This window comes from Muntiacus reevesi, chromosome 7 (assembly GCF_963930625.1).
Source record: "Muntiacus reevesi chromosome 7, mMunRee1.1, whole genome shotgun sequence".
Lineage (NCBI taxonomy): Eukaryota > Metazoa > Chordata > Mammalia > Artiodactyla > Cervidae > Muntiacus > Muntiacus reevesi.
This window is the reverse complement of record NC_089255.1, coordinates 7,952,968-7,974,654: the sequence shown is the minus strand read 5'-3', so window position 1 is coordinate 7,974,654 and position 21,687 is coordinate 7,952,968. Positions and strand designations below refer to the sequence as shown.

The following is a 21,687-nucleotide window of genomic DNA, read 5'->3' as shown; positions in this document are numbered from 1 at the left end:
AGGAGGGCTTGGAGGAAGAGGGGGCTTCCCTGATGGCTCAGATGGTAAAGTATCTGCCTGCAGCGCAAAACCTGGGCCAGGAAGATCCCCTGGAGGAGGCAATGGCTGCCCATTCTGGTCTTATTGCCTGGAGAATTCCATGGACAGAGGAGCCTGGTGGGCTACAGTCTACGGGGTCAGATATGACTGAGTGACCTTCATCATCATCATGGAGGAAGAGAGCAATGTTCAAGGCAGAGAAGAGAGAGAAGGATGCAGACAAGAGGATTTGATCACAACAGTGAGAAACCTTGGTGCGTCAGTCAGGGCTACAGTCGGAGTGTGTGTCCTGGGTTAGCCGGAAAGACGGGGAGGCGGGTTGGGTATGCTGGGACCTTTTGAGGCCAGCAGAAGGACCTGTGCTTGACTCAGTAGGCGGCAGGGAATCGTGGGAGGTTTCTGGTGGGAAGACATCAGATCTGTAGCTAAAGATCAATTTTGCAACCTGGAACTCGGGAGAGGGGTTGGCTTGGAAAATGATAGTCTCATTTTATCTTTATACTCCACCTAAACCAATAGCCTCTGGCTAGAGAGACCACAGCCAGTGGACTTAAAAATTTCCCTCGTAACATTAAAGCTTTTTCAGACTAGCAATGCATAACCATACTTATTACTATATTGACCACTCAGAATCTAACTGAATACCTTCAGCCTTGCATTTTCCTCTTTTCTTTTCTTGGCTTCCCAGAGTTCCTTCTGATATTCCTCTGCGAGATCATCATCCACTAAAGTCAAAACTGCATTTGGGTTTCTTAGAGTTACAATGGTCTGCTCAGCGATTCCTTTTTCAATAGCTTCATTAATGGCTATAACCGCGGCATGCACTACAAAGTAAAAAGAAAAGTAGAACTTTATCAGCAAAAGACAACATGGACAGGTGTACTGACTGTGCATAACTTAGGCAGTTTTACTTTCTTCCGTGGGGTCCAATCAAGAATTCAAACAACAGAACCTCAGACATCACAGCACATCCCTATGACAACCTCCCCACCTGCCCATTTATCTCGGGTCCTGTCTCAGCATCTGTTATATAATTCCTATTCATTTATTCAACTTGCATTGAATGTGAATCAAACACTATGGCAACCACTGGGGGTTTGCAGGGTGACACTTGGAAAGTATCATGTTGGCTTCAAGAGACGACTGCAGTTTAACTTGCGACATGGAAAGATTCCCAGCAGTGAGTATCCTGCCACTGAAATCTAAGGACAAAGAAAGCAGAGAGACGTTTGGGAGAATAAAGATACTTCTGGAACTTCTTAAATTGTATTGTACAAGTAGATGTCTAGAGTCCAAGGTCAGTTTTTTGGTTATATTCTGATGTTATATTCTGATATTTGGTTATATTCTGAAGTTCAAATCAATTACCTATAATACATATTATAAACAAAATTAGGGTGCTTATAATATCTTCTAAATATTCTATTTCTTATAACCAAAATCAAGAATAGATAAGTCTCATGTCATTGACAAGTTTGAATCTTAAGCAGACTCACGTGCAGCTTCATCCACAGACAGTTCATTAGCCAGAATACCACCTATTTTGCTAAAAGATGGCATTTGTATTCCATATTTCTCAAGCTCCTTTCTCATATTACTGATTTCCTCCTCTGAAAAAGAACAACCAAAAAAAAAAAAAAAAAAAATCAATGAAAGCCACAGAGATGGAGGCAGGAATGAGTGTATTTGTGTTAAGAAACGTGTTCATCAAGAACATGGGGTCAGCTCTAAAGAAGAATCTTAGAAAGAAGCCTCAGCTTCTCATTTCACAAAGGTGAGCAAATAGAAACTTGGCAGAGTCTAAAGATAATCAAGTTTTCTCCCCTGATCAATATAAAGGGATAAAGGAATCAATAGCAAAATGAAGAAAAAATTGCTACATTTTCTTAATAACCACACTGTAAAAGATTATCAAGATAAAGAATAGTACCTGTGAAGTCTACTTTGCCCAACAAATCCTGGATCTGGGGTGCAATTCCTAGTTTGAACAGATATAAACTGAAAGAGAAACCATAAAACTATCAGAAACTTCATCATCATAAATCTTAGAGCTAGAAATTACATAAGTCTTCAGGGTCTTTTTTATTTGAGCAACTCCTCAGAGATCTTCTTATCTAATCCAGGCACCTTACAGATGAGGCAACCATGTCCCAAGGTGAGGCAGGCCCTACTGGGACCAGGACGGACCAGGACTTTTAGTCACTGTCCGAAAACAGGTCTGAACTACACAGCACGTCCACAGGTGAACTAACCTAATCATCCAATTATAGGGAGGCTAAGGGACACAATACAAAACAGCAAGTAACAAACAGAATAAACACTTCTTTGGATATTACATGATTTTATTTTGCTTAAAGTATAGTTCAAATTATATGTTCCTTTCCATACCTATATATGCCTTCAAGTACCATATACCCCCTTGAAGAACCATTTGTTTTATACATTCTGAACCAATAAATAGAGCAGTAAGACTACTGGTGGATGGAAAGATGTTAAAGACAAACCACGATGTGGATATATTACTATGACATGGATATATTTTAAAAAGTGGAAAATGTAGAGAAAAGTGTACATATTTTTTAAAAGTTCAATAGGAAGCAATGATGGTCACAACTAACCTGCTTGTAATATGACAAAAGAAGCTAGAGTCTGACATCTAAATTCTACCAAAGAGGATGAAAATATTTAGTTATGTGACTTCTCACCTCAAAAACACTGAGCCATAGTTTCTGAACTACATGTATTTTAACCTTCCCAGTCCCCAAGATCAACTCTACAACCCAATTAAAAATTCTTTATTCACTTAATATCAGTTCTGATAGACTTATAACTTAGAAGATTTTAATTACACATTAGAATTACAAATACCATATATGGGAAAATGAACTGAGAATGATTTTGACGGTTTGAAGTATTTCAAGACTCATTTCAAACGTTGATATGAGATATATCTGAGTAGTTTATAAACATAAAATTTCATTAAAAGAGTTCAAGATCAAACCTTCTTAATGGAATGAAAACTCTTAAAATGCATGATTAATCAGTGTAAGCAGTATGCATTGATATTAAATTTTTCAATCTTTGTAAGAAATAATCACTTAGAAAAGCAATATGTGATCAAAGTTAAAAACTACTGATCCGTGGTTTCAAAAGAATACATAGAAAATCACCATTCAGAGTTAAACAGTAAATACTCTGATATAAATCATTTTAATATTGTTTGTAGAAATATCTATTCCATAAATTCACATGAAAAAAGTGAAAGCATTCATCACTTAGTCGTGTCCGACTCTCTGTGACCCCATAGACTGCAGCCCACCAGGTTCCTCTGTCCATGGAATTCTCCAGGCAAGGATACTGGAGTGGGGAGCCATTCCCTTCTCCAGAGGATCTTTCCCACCCAGGAATCAAGCCTGGGTCTCCCACACTGCAGGTAGATTCTTTACCATCAGAGCCACCACATAGTATTCTATAGTATCAATGTACTATAATTTGCTTAACCATTGCTGAGCATTTAGACGATCATTAATTATCCACTACGATAAATAATGTTGCAGTGAACCTACATATATAGGCGCATCAGTCCACGGGGTCACAAAGGGTCAGACACTACTGAGCAACTGAACTCAACTGTGCATATATCTTACTCATCACATAAATCCACACAAAGAAAATCATCAAATTGAAAGGATATATACATAAAACTTTAAATATATACTATCAAATTGTGTTCTTGAAAGAGATTATACTCATTTATTCTCTGTGAGGAAAGAGTTAATGAAACTCCTCTCCCTTCTGCAATAGAAAGTGTCCTCCTTCAGTTCACGTTCAAGCTCCGTTCCCCCAGGCACCCAATAAATGTATACTGCCAACCATGTTACTAAGCATCATTGCTTAGGGGAAAAATAACCCTTGATTGGCAAACTGCATCTTGACCAGAAGGCATCATAAATACCTAGGAGGCTCCACACAGTTTGGGTGTTCCTGAGTTCAGCGACTCTTGTAACTGGCACACTTCTTGCAGGAAACTGGGAGGCCATGCTATGGGGCTGCTATAATAGATACTGGCTCCTGGGGACTGAGGTGCTCAGCCAGGGAGCCTTCAGTAACTACCACTGTTAGTGTCATTCATAACTTCACACCCAAGTTATCACCTCGGGCACCAAAGAGAACAGGTTCTAAATGGCTGTGTGGACAGCCACGTGGAGTGTTGAGAAGGCTCCCACTGCAGAGCAAACGCTTGATGCCGTCCTGCTGGCAGGCTGTATTTCCTTCTGAGCATCTGCCAGTCAACATGGTTATGGCACACGGTCCTGAGACTGAATGTTTAACTGAACTAAGAACCAGGTGTTGGGCATGGCCCCACTCTACTAGCAATCCATGAAAATGCCATTTTCTTTGTCCCCTTAAGAGCAGAGGTTCTATCCATGACAACCTCACCAATCTGATAGCCAAAAAATGTCATTAAAGTTTACATTTTCTTTTGTTCATTGTGAGGATGAGCATTTTTCATACACATATTGGTCATTTCAATCTCTTCCAGGAAATGCATATTAATGAACTTCTGAATTTTAAAGGTTGTTTTCTGGGGGGATTTATCTTTCTTGGTTTTTTTTTTCCCCCTTCTTTTCCCTCAAAACAACAACCAAAGGACAAATGACACTTTAAACATATGGTATTTTACTACTAAATTTCAATATATTTGTATCTTATTCACAAGGGAAAAACATACTAAACTCTGAACATCGTTCAATGTAAAATAGACATTATGTGTTCATAATTCAAAGGTAGAAAGACAGGATACATTCCTTAAATTCTAGGTCTTTACAGATTACCAGGGATATAACAAGTCATTATAATTAAAACTAGGATGCTGACATTTCCAAAACCATAATATTTTATGAACCAATTCTCAATTTATTACACAAGAAAAAATATTCCAGGTAAAAGGGACCTCATGTCACTTGGACCAGATATAATGTCAACCTAGTCACACACTTCTGACTAGTAACAGAAACAACAAAATTCAACAGAATTAAACAGACAGGGGTGTAGTTACAAAAGAATTCTAGGAAAGTAAAATCAAGCCATATTTGAAAAAATAAAAATAGATCCATAAATGATCAAAAAAATACCACTGTATGCATTCTTTCATGGTTCCTGATTTGTAGTTTTATCCCCTTTCACAACTAAATAAAAAAATACACCTGAACAAGTTGACCACAAAAAAAAGTATAAAAGTAATTCAATGGGAAAAACTTTGAAAATGTGACAGTAAAATTTAACTAGGAGTTTCCCATAAAATCTCTTCTAATAAATTTTATGCATAAAATAATTTCATATTTAATGTGTATATTTATGTATATTACATTAATACTGTTGGTTTTAATATACTTGAAATTTATATTCTTGCATCAAAATCTAAGGTAATGAATATCAGTTATCCTTAACATATTTCCACTTCTATCTCCCCTCCTATGTAATGTTGAAATAATCTGGAATTTTAGATGCACTTTTAAATTTTCAGATTATGCAATAAAAGCTTAGGTAAATAAATTTTATTAGTTTATTTCCTAATTTAATCTGTATCCAGCTTTCTTCTTTCTTAGTTTTCTCTTTGGTTTTGCTCTTTATAAGCCTATTTACTAAATAGACAAAATGAACGACTGACTAAGTGCACGTATTTTACTGTTTTCATTTGTTCCCTGGGTGTTGGTTCTGTGTGTCGAATGTAATTCCTCTTTCAGAGCTTTAGTTTCCTTCACATGTCTGGCATTTCCTGACTTGGGGCTCATCTTGAGGTCTGAGACTTGCAACTGTTTATCACTGTCGGCTGCAGGTCCCCATGCCCGAGGCTTCCCTGGTAGCTCTGTTCGTAAAGAAACTGCCTGCAATGCAGGAGACCTGGGTTCAATTCCTGGGTCAGGAAGATCCCCTGGAGAAAGAAGTGGCTACCCACTCCAGTATTCTTGCCTGGAGAGTCCCATGGTCAGGGGAGCCTGGCGGGCTACAGTCCACGGGGCCACAAGAGTCGGATAGGACTTGGCGACTAAGCCACAAGCATCCCGTGACAGAGGCCAGCCTTAGTGAGACGGGTGAGGAACAAGCAGGCTGACGCGCAGAGGGCGCTCACTGTCTCATCTTCTTAGATGGGGTTCCCTGTGTCTTCTTGGGTACTGTTGTGCTACCCTGCCATCAGCATCTCCACGTGTTGCCTTGGGGAAGGACTAGCAGGTTCAGCAGGTCTAACTAATCCAAATTATGCTGGCTGAGGGCTCTCCTCTTCCCATCTCTGCTCAGACCCAAACCCCACAGCCGCGCCAAGCTTTGCTGCACAGCTCAATGGTTTCCGGGCTGTGGCCCTCGGCTTGGTTTTTCAGCCAATCCAGTCCTAGCTGTCTGCCTTCTGTCATGAGCTACTTAATTTTCTGGTCAATGGACAGCGCTCTTTCTTACTACAGATGATTAAAACAAACAGCAGGTTCCCCTGGTGGTAAAGAGTCAGCCTGCCGATGCAGGAGACACAGGTTCAATTCCTGAGCCGTGAGGATCCCACACGCTGTAGAGGAACTAAGGCCATGCGCCCCAAGTACTGGGCCTGTGCTCTAGAGCCCAGGAGGCAAAGTACCGGGCCCGATGCTGCAACTCCTGGCGCCCTCCGGCTCGAGGGTCTGTGCTCTGCCCCAGGAGAAGCCACTGCAGTGAGAAGCCTGTGAGCCGCAGCTAGAGCAGCTCACCACAGCAGAGAAAAATCTATGCAGCAACAGAGACCCAGCACAGCCAGAAATAAACAAATAACATTATATACTAAAGGAACTCCTACTACTTTAGTCATTTCACGTCAGTTTTGTAAGGAAACTAAGACAACCGTGACCGAGGAGCTTGACATAACTGTTTTCACTGTATCTCCTTTGTGTATCTGTCTGGTCACTCGTTTAATTACTCTCAACTGTCTGTCCCTATAAGGTACCCAGGCTTCCACAAAACACGGGTGTGTTGGTAATATGAGCTAAATTAATCACACTAAACAAAAGTGTTCATGTTTCCCTACGGTATTGAAGAAACTGGAAGACTTTCTGACTATACTTCTTACTTCTCCATTTCTGCTGTATAACATAAATCTCACAACAAGCAAACATCCCAGTTTAACTAAATGTTACCACAAGATGGTGCTGAGAAGTCAGGTACCTTTTAGATAGAAAAATCTTTGAGTCAGATTTGCCTCAAATCAGATTTTCGTGTGCTAGTCAGGATTAGGTAGAAATCCCATTTGCATTTACATACTTTCACCAAAAGTATATATTTTTTAATGTTAAGGTATATTCTTATTTGGTTTCAATTTTCAGCATTTATTTTATCTTTGAGGCTGAAGTTTAGACTTCATCTTTTTGAAAAGATAATTTTTCACAGTGTGGGAGTTTATATACTAAATCTCTGTGTGGGAGGTATGTCCAAGCAGATTAGTCAAAGGGGCAAATGTTTACTAGGAAAAGTACTTATTCTGGATTCCCATGCTGAAAAGAATCAGCAACAGTAGCCCACTCCTTTCCAAGCACTTCGATTCAATGAGGGCATTGCCTGAAGTATATAGGAAATCCAGTCTTAGTGTTGAAAAAACAAAAGTCTGTCCAATCACCAATTTCTTGGAGCTCTTCAAGGTTGAATTTATTAAGCAACTTCAGTGCCTAACAACCAATACAAATAGCTAGGAGCATTCTAAAGGAAGCTGAGGAACTAATGTCACTTTCCGCGTAAAAGCAAGCACTTAGCATGAAACAGCCAGCATTTCATCACATCAAAAGGTACGGTACATTTGTGTTGCTAAGAAAAGGCCAGTAATAGAGGAGTTGTCCTACGGTAGCAAAAGCCTCATTGGCCCATGTGCTCCTATTTTGTACTAATAATATCAGCTCAAGTAAAGGAAGCAATAAAGAAAGCAAAAGAGAAAAAAAAAAACTACCAGTTTTTTTCTACTACTTTGAATATATGTGTTAAGAGGTGCTACAGTAATAAAATGCAAACTTAAAAGGCAAAGGCTGAATTCATTTCAACTTTTCTGGATCACATCATGCACAGTTCATTTATGTTGTAATATGGGAGGTGAATGTCTGTAAATCAAAGCCTCATGGCTGATTAGGAAGAAGAGGGAACTGGAGTCAGAAGCCCTGGATCCTGGCCCCAGGCTGGCCACATTTCAGTATGTGACTCTGACTCACGTAAACCAATCTTTCAATTTCCTCATCGGTGAAATAAAGAAACTGCACTCAACATCTCAAGGTCCTTCCAGTTCTGAAGTTTGGGGAAGCGTCCTTTTAAAAATATCCTAAATGTAACAGCTTAGAGACCTGTGCTGAAGTTCAAGTCTAATGCCACTGTTCTTTTCATTTTCCTAGTAGGATGGAAATATTGGGCTCCCTTCTGAGGAAAATTGACTGGCTGCCTAAGTAACTGCAGTTTCTGGTGCCATCCAGCCTGGTTCTGAACCCCAATTCTGCCCTTTACTAGCTGTATGATCTTGGCCAGCCATGGTTTAAAATGAGACTAATAACTGTACAGAAAATGCATGTCATGAGGATTAACTGAGATTATACCTGTAACAGTATACTTGGAACAGTACCCGGCATGTAATGAAGGGCTCAGTAGGCGTTGGTCTGTTTTTATTTTTACTATTGTGTGTGTGTATGTGTGCATGCTGTGTGCTCAGGTGTCTCCAGCTCCTTGCAACCCTATTGATGCAGCCCACCAGGCTCCTCTGTCCATTCGATGTTCCAGGCAAGAAAAGTAGAATGGGTATACTACTCCATGGGATCTTCCCAACCCGCATCTCCTGCATTGCAGGAAGATTCTGGACCGCTTGAGCTGCTTTGCTAACCAGGTTGCCTCTGAACCAGTTTCTCAGGTTTACCTACTAGAGGAGCCCTTCTTCACAAACCGCTCAGAGTACTTGGAATAGCTGGTCAACCAGAAGTGTGGCTGCCGCCACCGTTTTCATAAATCCAAGCCCTGAACATGTGCTATTTTGGTATCTTCACTGTGTTTGAAGACATGACTGCTGGACAGCAACCATAGACTCTGCAGTGGGAACAGTCATCCTCACACAGAGGAGAGGCAGACATGTGTTTACCTTGCGGTCAGTGTAAGAATCTTAACCAGCAAATAAACTTTATCTAGTAAGAAAAGATGAATCCAGAAGCCTCATGTGTTAAGCCAGGGAAATTGTTACAAACACTTGACAACTTTAAAGGGGAGTCCTGGGTGGTGCAGTGGTAAAGAACCCACCTGCAGGAGATGTAGGAGCCCCAGGTTTGATCCGTGGGTTGGGCGGATCCCCTGCGGGAGGGCAGAGCATCCCACTCCAGTATTCTTGCCTGGAGAATCTCACGGACAGAGGAGCCTGGTGGGCTACAGTCCGTGGGGCCGAAAAGAGTTGGACATGACTGACCACGTGCACACAATCAGGGAAAGACCGGAACATCTGCTTATGGCCACAAAGCAAGAATATTTCAAAGAAATGTCAGGGACAGTGTTACAGGGACAAAGGAGTTGGCCAGAAAGAGCTCCCAGGACCAAACTGAAGCAATCTGGTCCATCAAAAAAGAAGACACTAATCTTGGTTAGTTAAAGGATGCTTGTTCCTTGGAAGAAAAGCTATGATGAACCTAGACAGTGTATTAAAAAGCAGAGACACCACTGTGCCAACAAAGGTCCATATAGTCAAAGCTATGGTTTTTCCAGTAGTCATGTAGCGATGTAAGAGTTGGACCGTCAAGAAGGCTGAGCACTGAAGAACTGATGCTTTAGAACTGCGGTGCTGGAGAAGACTCTGGAGTTGGAGCAAACTACGGGAGATCGTGAAGGACATGGAAGCCAGGCGTGCTGCAGTCGGTGGGGTCACAAAGAGTCAGACATGACTGAGCAACTGAACAGCAACAACAAATCTTGTTTAGATCAGAGAAAGGCCTGGAGTTCAAAATGATGCTCAAAGGACTGTAGCCTTCGAGGCTCCTCAGTCCGTGGGATTTCCCAGGCAAGAATACTGGAGTTGATAGCCATTTCCTTCTCCAGGGGATCTTCCTGCCCCAGGGATCGAACCCAGGCCTCCTGCATTGCAGGCAGATTCTTTACTGCCTGAGCCAACAGGGAAGCCCGGTATAAAGTGGACCAAAAGGAATTTGTAATGCAGAGATAAGACTCACATAATATCTATATGGATTTTAACAAGCTGGGAAGTGTCGTTAAAATACAGATGCCTTGTTTTTTCTTATGTCTGTCTATAGTGCATAAATATGTGCTTGTTTTTGTACTCTTTATACAACAGGATAAAATAAAGACCAGGAACTGTGAGTAAGACAAATAGTCGAGAAAACCAAGGGAATATCCCAAGATAAGAATAGACCGAGGGGCACAGGAGGTGACAAAAACAGCCCGGCGAAAAGAGGGTACAGTACTGACGGTTGCATCCACAGCCAAGCAGAGACAGGGTCCAGAAGCAGGATCCGAGATGCTATCAGCCAAGTGGTCCCAAAGAGCATCAGGCAGAGTCCATCCCTCATCTCCTGGGGGAGAAACCTCTACAATGCCCAACTAATTTCGAGAAAATATTCGAGGGGCATACATTAACCTTTAACAATGTTAACAGATCAGGCCAATACATCATGAAGACAGGACAATGGGTTATGGAGCACTGGCCAAGCGAGACATGAAAGCAAACCATTTCTGAGTGACAGAGGGTGGGAACTGGATGGGAAATAAAAACCTACCTGAAAGCCAAATATTACAAGGGCTGGTTGATTTTGCAAATCAAGTTCAGCCTGATTCCTGGTGGCCAAGGCTGGACTCACCTTAGGAGAAGAACCCAAACTGATACCGTGTTCTGACCAGCAATGATTGGTCAGAAATCAGATCTGTAATCCGGTCCACTAAAGAGGTACTCTGTTTCTAGTGACCATGTGAACTCTGGGTAGGTATCAAAGTTTTACAGCCTTAGAATGCATCAAAATCAGTGGCTAAATAACGAAACTACAAGTGAAACTTGCAGTGCGGATTTTTTAGAATAAGTTTAAGTGTAGTAAGTTTGTAATAATGTATCTGGGCATTTACTTGTGTTTTAAGGTGTCTGAGATAGTCAAAAAAGCAGTCTACTAAATTTATTTATTTAAAGAAATTCAACTGCATAACTAATGTTTAAACATTTAACAGTTGCTTAATACATTGAGCAATAAACAACAGGCAAAAAGCGTTCTCCATGGTTAGAAGGCCTCCAGACTGGAAAAAAAAAAAACTATCAGTCTCTTGTTAGCAAGGGTCTCACTCCGTGAGGTGGCTCCTTTTATTGCGCAGGCTTTAAATACTCCAAATAAAGCCACAAAGAAAACACGCAATAGTTACAAACAGTCATTGTCATCTGGTACTGAAATGTCAGTGCCTGCAGCAGAGAAAAGTTTGTGGCAGGGCCTAGCGAGGAAAACTGGCGACTTGTGCTCCAAAGACCCAAACTTGTCAGTGGCTTTCGGGCAAGAGCTGTAAAGACAATATTAGCGGAGGGGGACCTAGAAGGCAGGGTCACCTCTGACTGATTGGTGGCGAGGTAACGGGGTGATGGTCTGAGGTCTACGCACAGCGCTCACGCTAAGCATGCAGTCAGATCCTCCATCTGGGTGAGGGTCTTGGTTTCTACAGGACGACTCAAAGATGATCTATATTCCTTCAGGAGGAAGAGTCCTGGGACTATCACCCTAATCACCTACCACTTGAGTCTGCACTTTGAAACTAGGAAAAGGCCTAGGAAACTAACCCCCCAGCCCCCCTTTTTTCCAACAAGAAACAGGGGACATGGAGGGGCTTTTGTATCTGGGAAGGCCCCTCAGGGCTTTAATCCCTGCTCGGCTTTAGTCCCCCCTCCCCTTTCTTTGAGACTCCTTAATCTTGAGGGGGAACAGGTACAGGAAAAGAAAGAAAAGAAAGTTTTATACAGAGAGGTGAACCATCAGTCTGCCAGAGGAACTTGGTTTAGGGGGACTCAGTTTCAAATTTGCCAATGTTTTCCACAGTGAACACTTTTTTTATTTCAAATAAGGAAAACATAATAGACATTTCTTTGAAAAGAACACGAGGCCACCCATTACTTCGGTGGGTCTGCGTGATGCAGAGGTTCAGTGATGCAGAGGTTCAGGACTCCCCGTGGGGCTGCCTGGCTAACGCCGCCCGAGTCTGAGTCTGGCCTTGGGAACACCCCGCTGAACTGATGCAGAGGGTGAGGTCTGGGGGCCGGGGTCAGAAATTCCGTGAAGCGGCGAGGCAGGCAGCAAAAGGCACAAGTAGACACAAGCAGGAAGCCAGGGCAAGAACCCAGGGCGTTTTAATGAGGCTGTTAAACCCAAATCAAGAAGACAGAGAAGAGAAAACAAGTTGGCAGGGCCAGGGATGCACTCCGCAGATCAGTCAGGCCTCCAGGCTGGGCGCCGGGGGATCTTTCCGCCTGGCTCCTGATCTATGATAGAACTTCCGACCTGCCTAATTCCCTGGCGGGAAATGACAATCTTTACACCAGCGATGCTGCTCTATCTGCAGCTAGGATATAACCGCTGAGGACATCTCAGTTCATTTTCACCATCACTTCTAATCACGCAGTGAGGGCAAACCCACTGTCCTTATGAAAATGCGCTGCTACCCAGCTTCCAAAAGAGTCTGGCCCAACAGAACAGAATATCAGCCTCATTGAGGAACTGACCGCATTCTAAACCATGGCAGGAAAGGGTTTTGATAGAAAACAACTAGATACATCTGAGACTTCTCCATGTCCTATCAAGGAGCACCATGGTGGCTCAGAGGGTAAAGAATCTGCCTGCAATGCAGGAAACCTGGGTTTGATCCCTGGATCAGGAAGATCCCTTGGAAAAGGAAATGGCAACCCACTCCAATAGTCTTGCCTGGAGAAATCTATGTACAGAGGAGCCTGGCGGGCTACAGTCTATGAGGTTGCAGAGTTGGACACGACTGAGGGACCTACACTTTAAGTTTCATACAATGTTTATAACAGAGAAAAGTGAAGGAGAGTCTCCCAGGGAATGCTGTTTATTAACTGAATATTGCTTTTCAAGATCCTGCTTTTAAAATTCCTACTTAAGGTCAGATCTGGTGAAGAACATTCGGCAGGAATCCGCTCCATTAATGGAGACTTCCATGATGAGTAACTGAATACCTGAGAAAGACAGTCTAAAAACTTGAGAAAAACATTTGCATGCAATTATCCACATGAGCAAGAAGTTGCCTTTTCTTTGTTTACCAAGTTGCTCAAGCCATTGTTCAAACTATGGCAGGCACACGTTTGTAAGCCTCCGTGCAGTGCTCTGTAACTTCCATACAACAGTGACATCACCAGAAAAGAAGCTAGCGCACCATTTCTTTATAAGCTGCTTACATTAACACCTCAGGTGTGCATTTCAGGAAATCAGTGTTACCTTATAGACAGCAGGCTATAGATTGGGAGGTGAGCACTTGATGCATGGGCTTCCATGGTGGCTCAAACAGTAAAGAATCTGCCTGCAATGCAGGAGATGTGGGTTTGATCCCTGGGTCAGGAAGATCCCCTGGAGAAGGGAATGGCAACCCGCTCCAATATTCTTGCCTGGAGAATCTATGGACAGAGGAGCCTGGCGGGCTACCATCTATGGGGTCACAAAGAGTCAGACACGACTGGGCAACTAACACTTTTCCTTCAGATGCATGGATATGATAATGATTAACTAATTGGCTGGCTTAGCAGGTCACAAAGTGTTAAGTGATGATTCTAGGCTCTGAAAAGCATCTGACCAAGTATGTTGGGCAATGCATTTGATAATATTCATCAAAATGAGCCCTTGGGCACCAAGAGCTTTTAGAAAATCTAGAACAATGATATACTAGCCACATAAGAGGGGGGAAGGCATAGAAGCATTTCTTCCCCTCAATTGTTCTAAATTACTAGAGTAAAAAGAAATAGTAGGATAGACACCGACATTTGGTCTGTATTTCAAGTAATGTCATCTTCCAAAGAAATCTCTTATTATTTGACATAATCAAAATCTTTAGTAATCCAAAATTGCAATGAATTATATATATATTATATATATTTTATATTTATATATATAAGAAAAAGCTTCTTTGGAGAGGAAGAAAGCCAGAAAGAAGTTAATATAAACCTCTAGGCTGAATACTCTGCCGGGAAAATGACTTTCAGTGATAAACACGAGGCAGATGTTCTAAAAGAAATGTAAAATTTAATCAGACACAAAGTCTTTCAGTCATTACCTGTGTGCACTCAAGACAACGGCCACAAATTGGATTTTCAGAATCATTTTTGCAACCATCTAAAAATCACATTTCTTCCAATAAGGTAAGAAATACTCTGTGATTGGTAGAATCTCAACATTAAAAAAAATTCCAACCTAGGGATCAAATCTGGGTCTCCCACATTGCAGGCAGATTCTTTACCATTTGAGCCACCAGGGAAGCCCTTAAAAATATTATGATATCAAACAAATGCTTTAAAAAAATGAATGTATCATGATTTGACTAATTTTAGTTTTCTTCTTTACCCTTATGGTAAAAGTTCTACTGAACAAAAGTTCAAAAGATTTTTTTATAGTGAAGTTTATAAATCTATGCTAAGAATTGAGCCAAACTAATGATTTTAAGAATATCACAATCAAATGTATGACCATTAAAGCTGCTCATTTGATGTGTTTGTAAAGTAGCAGTAAAGGAGTTTGTAAAGTAGCTATATTTGTAAAGTAGTATAGTTCAAGACAATGAAAGGACATTATTATTAGGTTCCTAGAAATTTCTGTAAAAATTTTCTCATTATTATACTCACAGGTCTTTCATTCATTTTTCTGGTTTTCTATTTTGAAATGGATTTAAAAAAAAGGAAAAATGTTTTTCAAGTTCAAGTATTGTTATATGACAATTATTTTAATTTTTTACCAGCAAATTTAGAAATCAATCTTAAAAATAAAAGTTCAGATTATTATTATTTTTTAAAAAAGAGCTCTCTCTAAAAAGAGGGAGAAGAGCTCTTTCAAAATTGAAACTGTGGTTTTATTTAAATTTTACTTCCTAGATTTTTAATTGTATTTTTTTTCCCCACCTCAGTGCATGAATGCAATATATCATTCTTGGTATGTTTTTCCGGTCATAGACATCTGTTGTTTCTGGGTAAAATATCTGGAAAACAAAAGAGGAAGATGTATTTATTAAGTGCTGCTTTTCACAATTATTTTAACTCCCCAAACGACCCTGTTTTGATTGTCCTTGCAGTTCTGTGTTTATTTAAATGAAGGGGAATCTCAGTAGAGCCTCATGTTGTTTCCACGTGGACCAATCGCTGCATCTGGTCCCGGCCTGACAGCGCCTCCTAGTGGCTCAACGGAGATTCGCAGTCAGCCACTTCAAGCAGGCTTTGTCCACAGGGCTGGGTGGCAGCTTCAGCCCACAAGGCCTGAGCCCACGAGTCACTCTCGTGCCTGCCAAGAGGTCACCTGGCCTGAGAAGGGTGTCCTTTTGAAATTATTTTGTTACACTGTTAAGAACTTGGCGACACAGTTCTGTAAACATGTATGTATATACATACAATACACACACATACCCATGTACTACTTTAAGGAGAAAAAAAATATCCATTTTTACTGATTAAAATCTGGACAGTAAAGTATAAAAGAAAAACGCTTATAAACCTACCTCCAGACTGTCACTATTAGCATTTTGGTATATTTTCTTCCAGTCTTTTATCTGGATCTCTCTCTTTTTTTTTTAACATTTGTGTATGTGGGTATTTGAAAACCAAATTGCAAGTATTATAAGCCTGTTTAAAACTCTGATAGAGCATGACTGTTTTCCATTTCCTTCATTAGTCTATAAGAACATTACTTCTAGTAGATGCACAGGATTCTTTCATATTTTTGAACCATAATTTAACCAGTTCTCCATGGTTGAACATTTTTTCCCCCAATTTTGTCCCTATTATAAGTCACTACAATAAACATCCCTGCTTTTTCTGTGCACCTGATTAGTTCTTTTGGATAACCATCTATGAATGGAGGTAGTAGATTGAAAAGTCTGAACACTAAAACTTTTAATGCACCTTGATATGCTTTTTGAGCTTGAAACTAAAAACCTAATAAGAAACAGATTTCAGAATACGGCACCAAAAATGAATAATTAGGATCGAAGCTCCTAAGATTAAGAGAAGCATATTGGCATTACTTGCTTTCGGCAAATATTTTATAAAATTTGACATAAAAACTAAAACTGAGTACCATATGGTAGTACTTGATACTCAAGCACAGCTTTCTATTGGACACTGAACAAAGCTAAGAAGAGAGAAAAGCAAAGTTTCTTGAACTATAAAATGTACAGTCACTGAGTGCTTCAAGAAATATCTATAGTCTATGAAATTTCAAAGATCTTTCCTACCTTTCTTTAATACATTTGCTGCTAGTATCAATGGGAAGAGGATTCCCAATCTAGAACATGACCAGGTTTAAAAGTTCTACTGTGTAAGCAGAGGACAACTGTAACGTCCCCTCTTCTTTAAAAAAGAAACTTTTATACTGATGTTTCTCTTGGAAAATCATTATGAATATGTCTTCCTTTATCAAGGAGATGGGACTGATTTATAGTCCACCAAAACATTTTCTTCAGCATTGTTACCCCAGTGTGTAACATGAAGCTGAGCACAGAGTAGGCAGCTCGTATTGATACATGAAGAAATTTATTAATACATCTAAGTCAATTCAGTATACTGTTGGCTTCTCATTACTGCAATGTAATGTATCACTGATTTCATAATAAACATCAGGATTAAAATAGAATCTGTTGCATGGATCACTTGTTTGGCTTAAAATCAAAATAAATGTGGCCAACACACACACAACTTGAGAAGGTTTAAATCAAATCTTTCAAACATAATGAAATTATCCTAACTAACATATGCAGCCTCATACAGAAAAACGGCATTTTAATTTCTTTCTTTTTTAATCTGGTTACCACTCAACACCCTGCTAATACTCACTAAATCACAATTTAGAAATATGAATTCTGTATGATAACTACTGCCCGGAAAGGAATAGCATTCAATGTTCTCAACATTTTAGGAGAAGGGAAAGTAGCTTAATTAAAAATGGCAAAATAAAAAAGATCAACAATGACCATTGCGAGATAAAATGAACTGAGTTAAAACAGGTATTAGCACAAATGTATAAAAAACAGGCATTCATAATTCACCTTAAGGAATTCTTTGTTTTTGTTGTGGGGGTGTTTTTAATTGCAAAGCTGGATTAATACTAAAAACAACACAGGCCTAAATAAGTCAGTAGCCTATCCCCTTGCTGGGCCATTCTAAAATAATTTCTTTAAAATAGCTGGACTTATTAAGTAAGCAATTAAAAAAGGGGAACAACTGATACACATGGAAACCTTACGGATGGCAAGGGCATTGTGCTTAGTGAAAAAGTCAGTCTCAAAAGGTTACCTACTGCACGATTCCATTTCTATAACATTCCCAAAATGAGAAAACTGTAGAGATGAGAACAGATTAGTGGGCTGCCAGGAGACAGAGCTGGAAAAGGGATGTTATGTAAAGGCCAACCTCTCTGCAGTATCTGTATCTTGATTCTGCTAGTGGTCACAGAAGTCTATTCATGGATTGAACTACACCCGCGCATGTGTGTGTGCGTGCACACACACACACACAAATGAATGTTCACTGGTGAACACTGAAAAAAGTCTGAGTCTAGTTAACATTCATTCACCAACGCCAATTTAATTCTGTACTACAGTTATGAGATGCCACCATGAGGGGAACCTGAATGAGATTTACACAAAGATGTACTATTTTCGCAACTTCCTGTGATGCTAAAATTATTTCAAAATCAGAAGTTTAAGAAATAGCTCTACAATTTCTATCACATGTAATTATTTTCTCATTTCCTCTACTTGTCTAATCTGTCTCACAGGTGTAAGGGTATCTGCTCTTTGAATTTAACAGGTTCTGAATATTTGCAGAATGAGTTTTATTTGGGAGATCTATTTCAGGAGTAAGAGCTCTGACTCATTAGCCATTAAACTTTAAAGTGATACTATGATTATAATAATATTTACTTTATCAAAATAAATTTATAATGATGATTCATAACGATACAATATATACCGATACAAAGAGACCTGGAATCTTAGGTATGAACAGCAACACGAAAGAGGGAGACGGCGCTTCTAAGTCAGCTATCCACCAGGCAAGGCCTGTTCTGACCTTGTTTAGCTCTTCGCGGCCCCCAGCCTGCAGCCTGGCGTATGCTACTTTTCGCGTGCTTTTCCGAATGGTTGTCCAGTCCTCGCGTCTCCCACTCCGGCAGCGAGGGCATCCGCAGCGCCCCCACGAGCGGGTGCCCCTGCCCGTCCCCGCGGCCGAGCTTACCTTGGGCAGACCGACGGCCTCCATGGCTCTCAGCCACTGCACCGTGTTGTCCGTGTGCCGGAAATGCAGGCCCGACTTCTGAGGGAGAGAGGGGACACAGGGACAGAGGTGAGAAAGGGACCGCGGCCGCCACTAGCACGGCGCTTCCAGTCGTGTCCCTCCCGGAGCGGTGCCGTGAGCGCTCACGCAGCGACCCGAATGCAGGCGAGGCTCGGCAACACTCCAGGCATCTGGGGCGGACCACTGCGGTGCCCAGAATCCCCACGTGTGAGGCAGTTCTGAACGAGCCTCCCCAAGACCGTTTGCTGTCTAGCACGCCCAAGGCTGTTGTATGAGACATGCGTGCACATGCATGAGCACAAGTGTGCCCCCCCCCACACACACAGTGTCAGGACTGCGCAACCATGGCTGAGGGCGACAGTAACTTCAGGAAAAACAGGATTTTTACAGGACTAGATGTCTTTTTTGTGTGTGTGTGGTTTCTGGTTCTGCTAGATCACAGCTGTAATATGATTAATGTTTAAAAAAAAAAAAAGATAATAATGAAAGAAAAAACCAAACTGGAAAGTGTAGAAAAATACAAAGATGAAAACAAAAAAACACTCCATGATTCAGAGCTAATTTTGTATTTATTCCTTCTATAATCTAATTCTAACCTTGGCCTTGTACAAGAAGCAAACTTTCAGTGGAAATATTTTATAAGACCTTTTTCTACCCATATAATAAAAATAGGCTCTATTCTCCATTCTTATAGTTCTAATCAGCCAGCCATTATTTTATACACAGTCTATAAATAAAATATTCTTGCTGCTCTCTTATGAAGTTTTATCAGGTATATACTGCTGACAGCTTTAAAATAATCTTATATATTTCATTAGTTAAATGTATACCATGTTATATATCTTATTTTTCACTTTGAATAAAATAAAAACTACAGCAAGTTTCATCATAACTAAACCCAATGGTAGATTATCACATTCACAAAATCTAACTCTTCCCATCTTCTGTGAGTTTCTACAACCTAATGGTTGATTTAACAAAAACTACTTTTCTTGCTGTTAGAAATTATAAAGCATGAGCAAATTAAAATTTGACAAATATTTATGCATTTTTGATAGTGGTCATTATTTACTGAGATTGGACTGTGTATGTCAAGCACTTTACATAAATTATCTCTAATTTTCCAAATACTCTGCAAAGTAGTTATTATTCCCATTTTTTTAAGAGATGAGGAAACCTAGGGGACAAAGATGAAGTGATTTGCCTAAAGTCACACATCTGTTGAGGGGCTGAGCTGGGATTCAAGACTAAATCTCCCTGGATCTGAAAACCATGTTAGCACCCCCGGGGCAGAGCATAGGGCCTACTGACCAGGGGATTACTCTTCAGAGGAAAGAGATTAGCTAATACTGTGAGATAACTAGAGGGAGAGGAGAGAATCTGAGGAGAGGAAAAGCCTAGAGAGAGGGCACCCAGACAGTTCACAGCCAGGCGGCAGTGTCTGAGGCTAACTCAGCATCAACGTTTGCAGAACACAAACGGTTCTCAGACACGGCCACTCTGTGAATGTGGAGGGCCAGAATGGAGACAACCCTCAGTCATGTCAGGGCTGAGGGCCCTCAACACCATAAAGCGACTAACATAGTCCTCTTCCAAATAAGACGGGTGACTTATTTCCTGACTATGGCAATCTGGTCCCTAGTGAATCTTCTCACCTCCTAGATAAAAATTACCAAGACACCAAATTGATCCTACTTGCTGGTAACACCACTAGTATTGGGCTTCCCTGGTGGCTCAGTTGGTAAAGAGTCCACCTGCAATGCAGGGGATCCCAGTTCGATTCCTGGGTCAGGAAGATCTGCTGGAGAAGGGATGGGCTGCCCACTCCAGTATTCTTGGGCTTCCCTGGTGGCTCAGCTGGTAAAGAATCTGCCTGCAATGCGGGAGACCTGGGTTCAGTCCCTGGGTTGGGAAGATTCCCCTGGAGAAGGGAAAGGCTACCCACTCCAGTATTCTGGCCTGGAGAATTCCATGGACTCTATAGTCTATGGGGTCGCAAAGAGTCGGACACGACTGAGCAACTTTCACGTTTTAGACTTAGTGGCTCAGATGGTAAAGAGTCTGTTTGCAATGTCGGAGACTGGAGTTTGATCCCTGGGCCTGGAAGATCCCCTGGAGAAGGAGATGGCAACCCACTCCAGTATTCTTGCCTGGAGAATCCCACAGACAGAGGAGCCTGGCAGCCTACAGTCCATGGGGTCACAAAGAGGTGGACATGACTGAGCAAGACTTCACTTTCACTTTCCTGAGAACATCCCAAAGATAACTGGTCTTGCTTCCCTAAATCCTTATTAGAATAGCTCAGTACAAGCTCACATCTCTACTAAGCTCCTATTTCCTCTTATAGCTCCATGGGTATGCCTTTTTCCTTGGCTTTTTTCCCTGAGTTTAAATAAATATAGTTTTGTTTGACCCTAGGTTGGTTTCTGAGAATCTTTGGTTGATAGCCTTGAACAATCCAAATTATGCAATAAAAACATCCCATCCATTTAGTGGTCTCATTAGCTATGTAACCTCAGGAAAGTTCCAAGTCTCTTTGAACCTTGGTTCCTCAGCCACAAAATGGGAATGGTGTGTTTCTCTGGGTTGAGGAATTTCTTGAGACTATTCATGGAACACTCAGTTGCAAAGTACACCTAACTGCAATAAATGTTGGTTATGGTAATTATTTTGCTACCAGACTGGGCTTGAAACTTTATTCACCTTTAAGGTCAAAAAAAGTTCAGTGCTTCATGTAAGAGGCACTGAAGGAAAGGGTGGTTATCTTGGTCATATTTCTATAGTAAATGACGTGACAGGTTTCAAATCCTTCATCCACTTTAAGCACCTGAGGAATGCTGACTTCAGAACCCCGTGCTCCATGTCTGTATATTTTAGAAGGAAGCTTCAGTGAGTGAACTATATTAACATCTTCGATCTACAGATTTACTTCAGTTAGAACAAAAAAGGTCTTCTAAAGAGGCTCAAAATAAACTTAGTCCATCATAACCATTTATAGTTTGTCTTTTCACCAGTCCCACACTAACAATAATATGTTAGACTAGGCGTTACATCTATAGTCAGACTTAGTCAAGGGTTGTTATGGTCCACCTGCCTAACTTCTTTCAGGTATTAAACTAGAAAAGACATGCTGATTT

At 40.8% G+C, this 21,687-nt stretch overlaps 1 protein-coding gene across 1 annotated transcript in view; it reads right to left on the bottom strand.

Annotated features, from left to right (window-relative positions):
- The window catches only part of IQGAP2 (IQ motif containing GTPase activating protein 2), a 295,627-nt gene that overhangs the window by 114,550 nt on the left and 159,390 nt on the right, over positions 1 to 21,687 (bottom strand). Inside the window, exons 4-8 of the mRNA XM_065940796.1 lie at positions 18,491 to 18,568; positions 15,167 to 15,243; positions 1,970 to 2,037; positions 1,536 to 1,649; positions 685 to 863 (exon numbers count right to left, since the gene is read on the bottom strand). Coding sequence (XP_065796868.1) covers positions 685 to 863; positions 1,536 to 1,649; positions 1,970 to 2,037; positions 15,167 to 15,243; positions 18,491 to 18,568 — 516 coding nt within the window. The remainder of the gene's footprint in view (positions 1 to 684; positions 864 to 1,535; positions 1,650 to 1,969; positions 2,038 to 15,166; positions 15,244 to 18,490; positions 18,569 to 21,687) is intronic.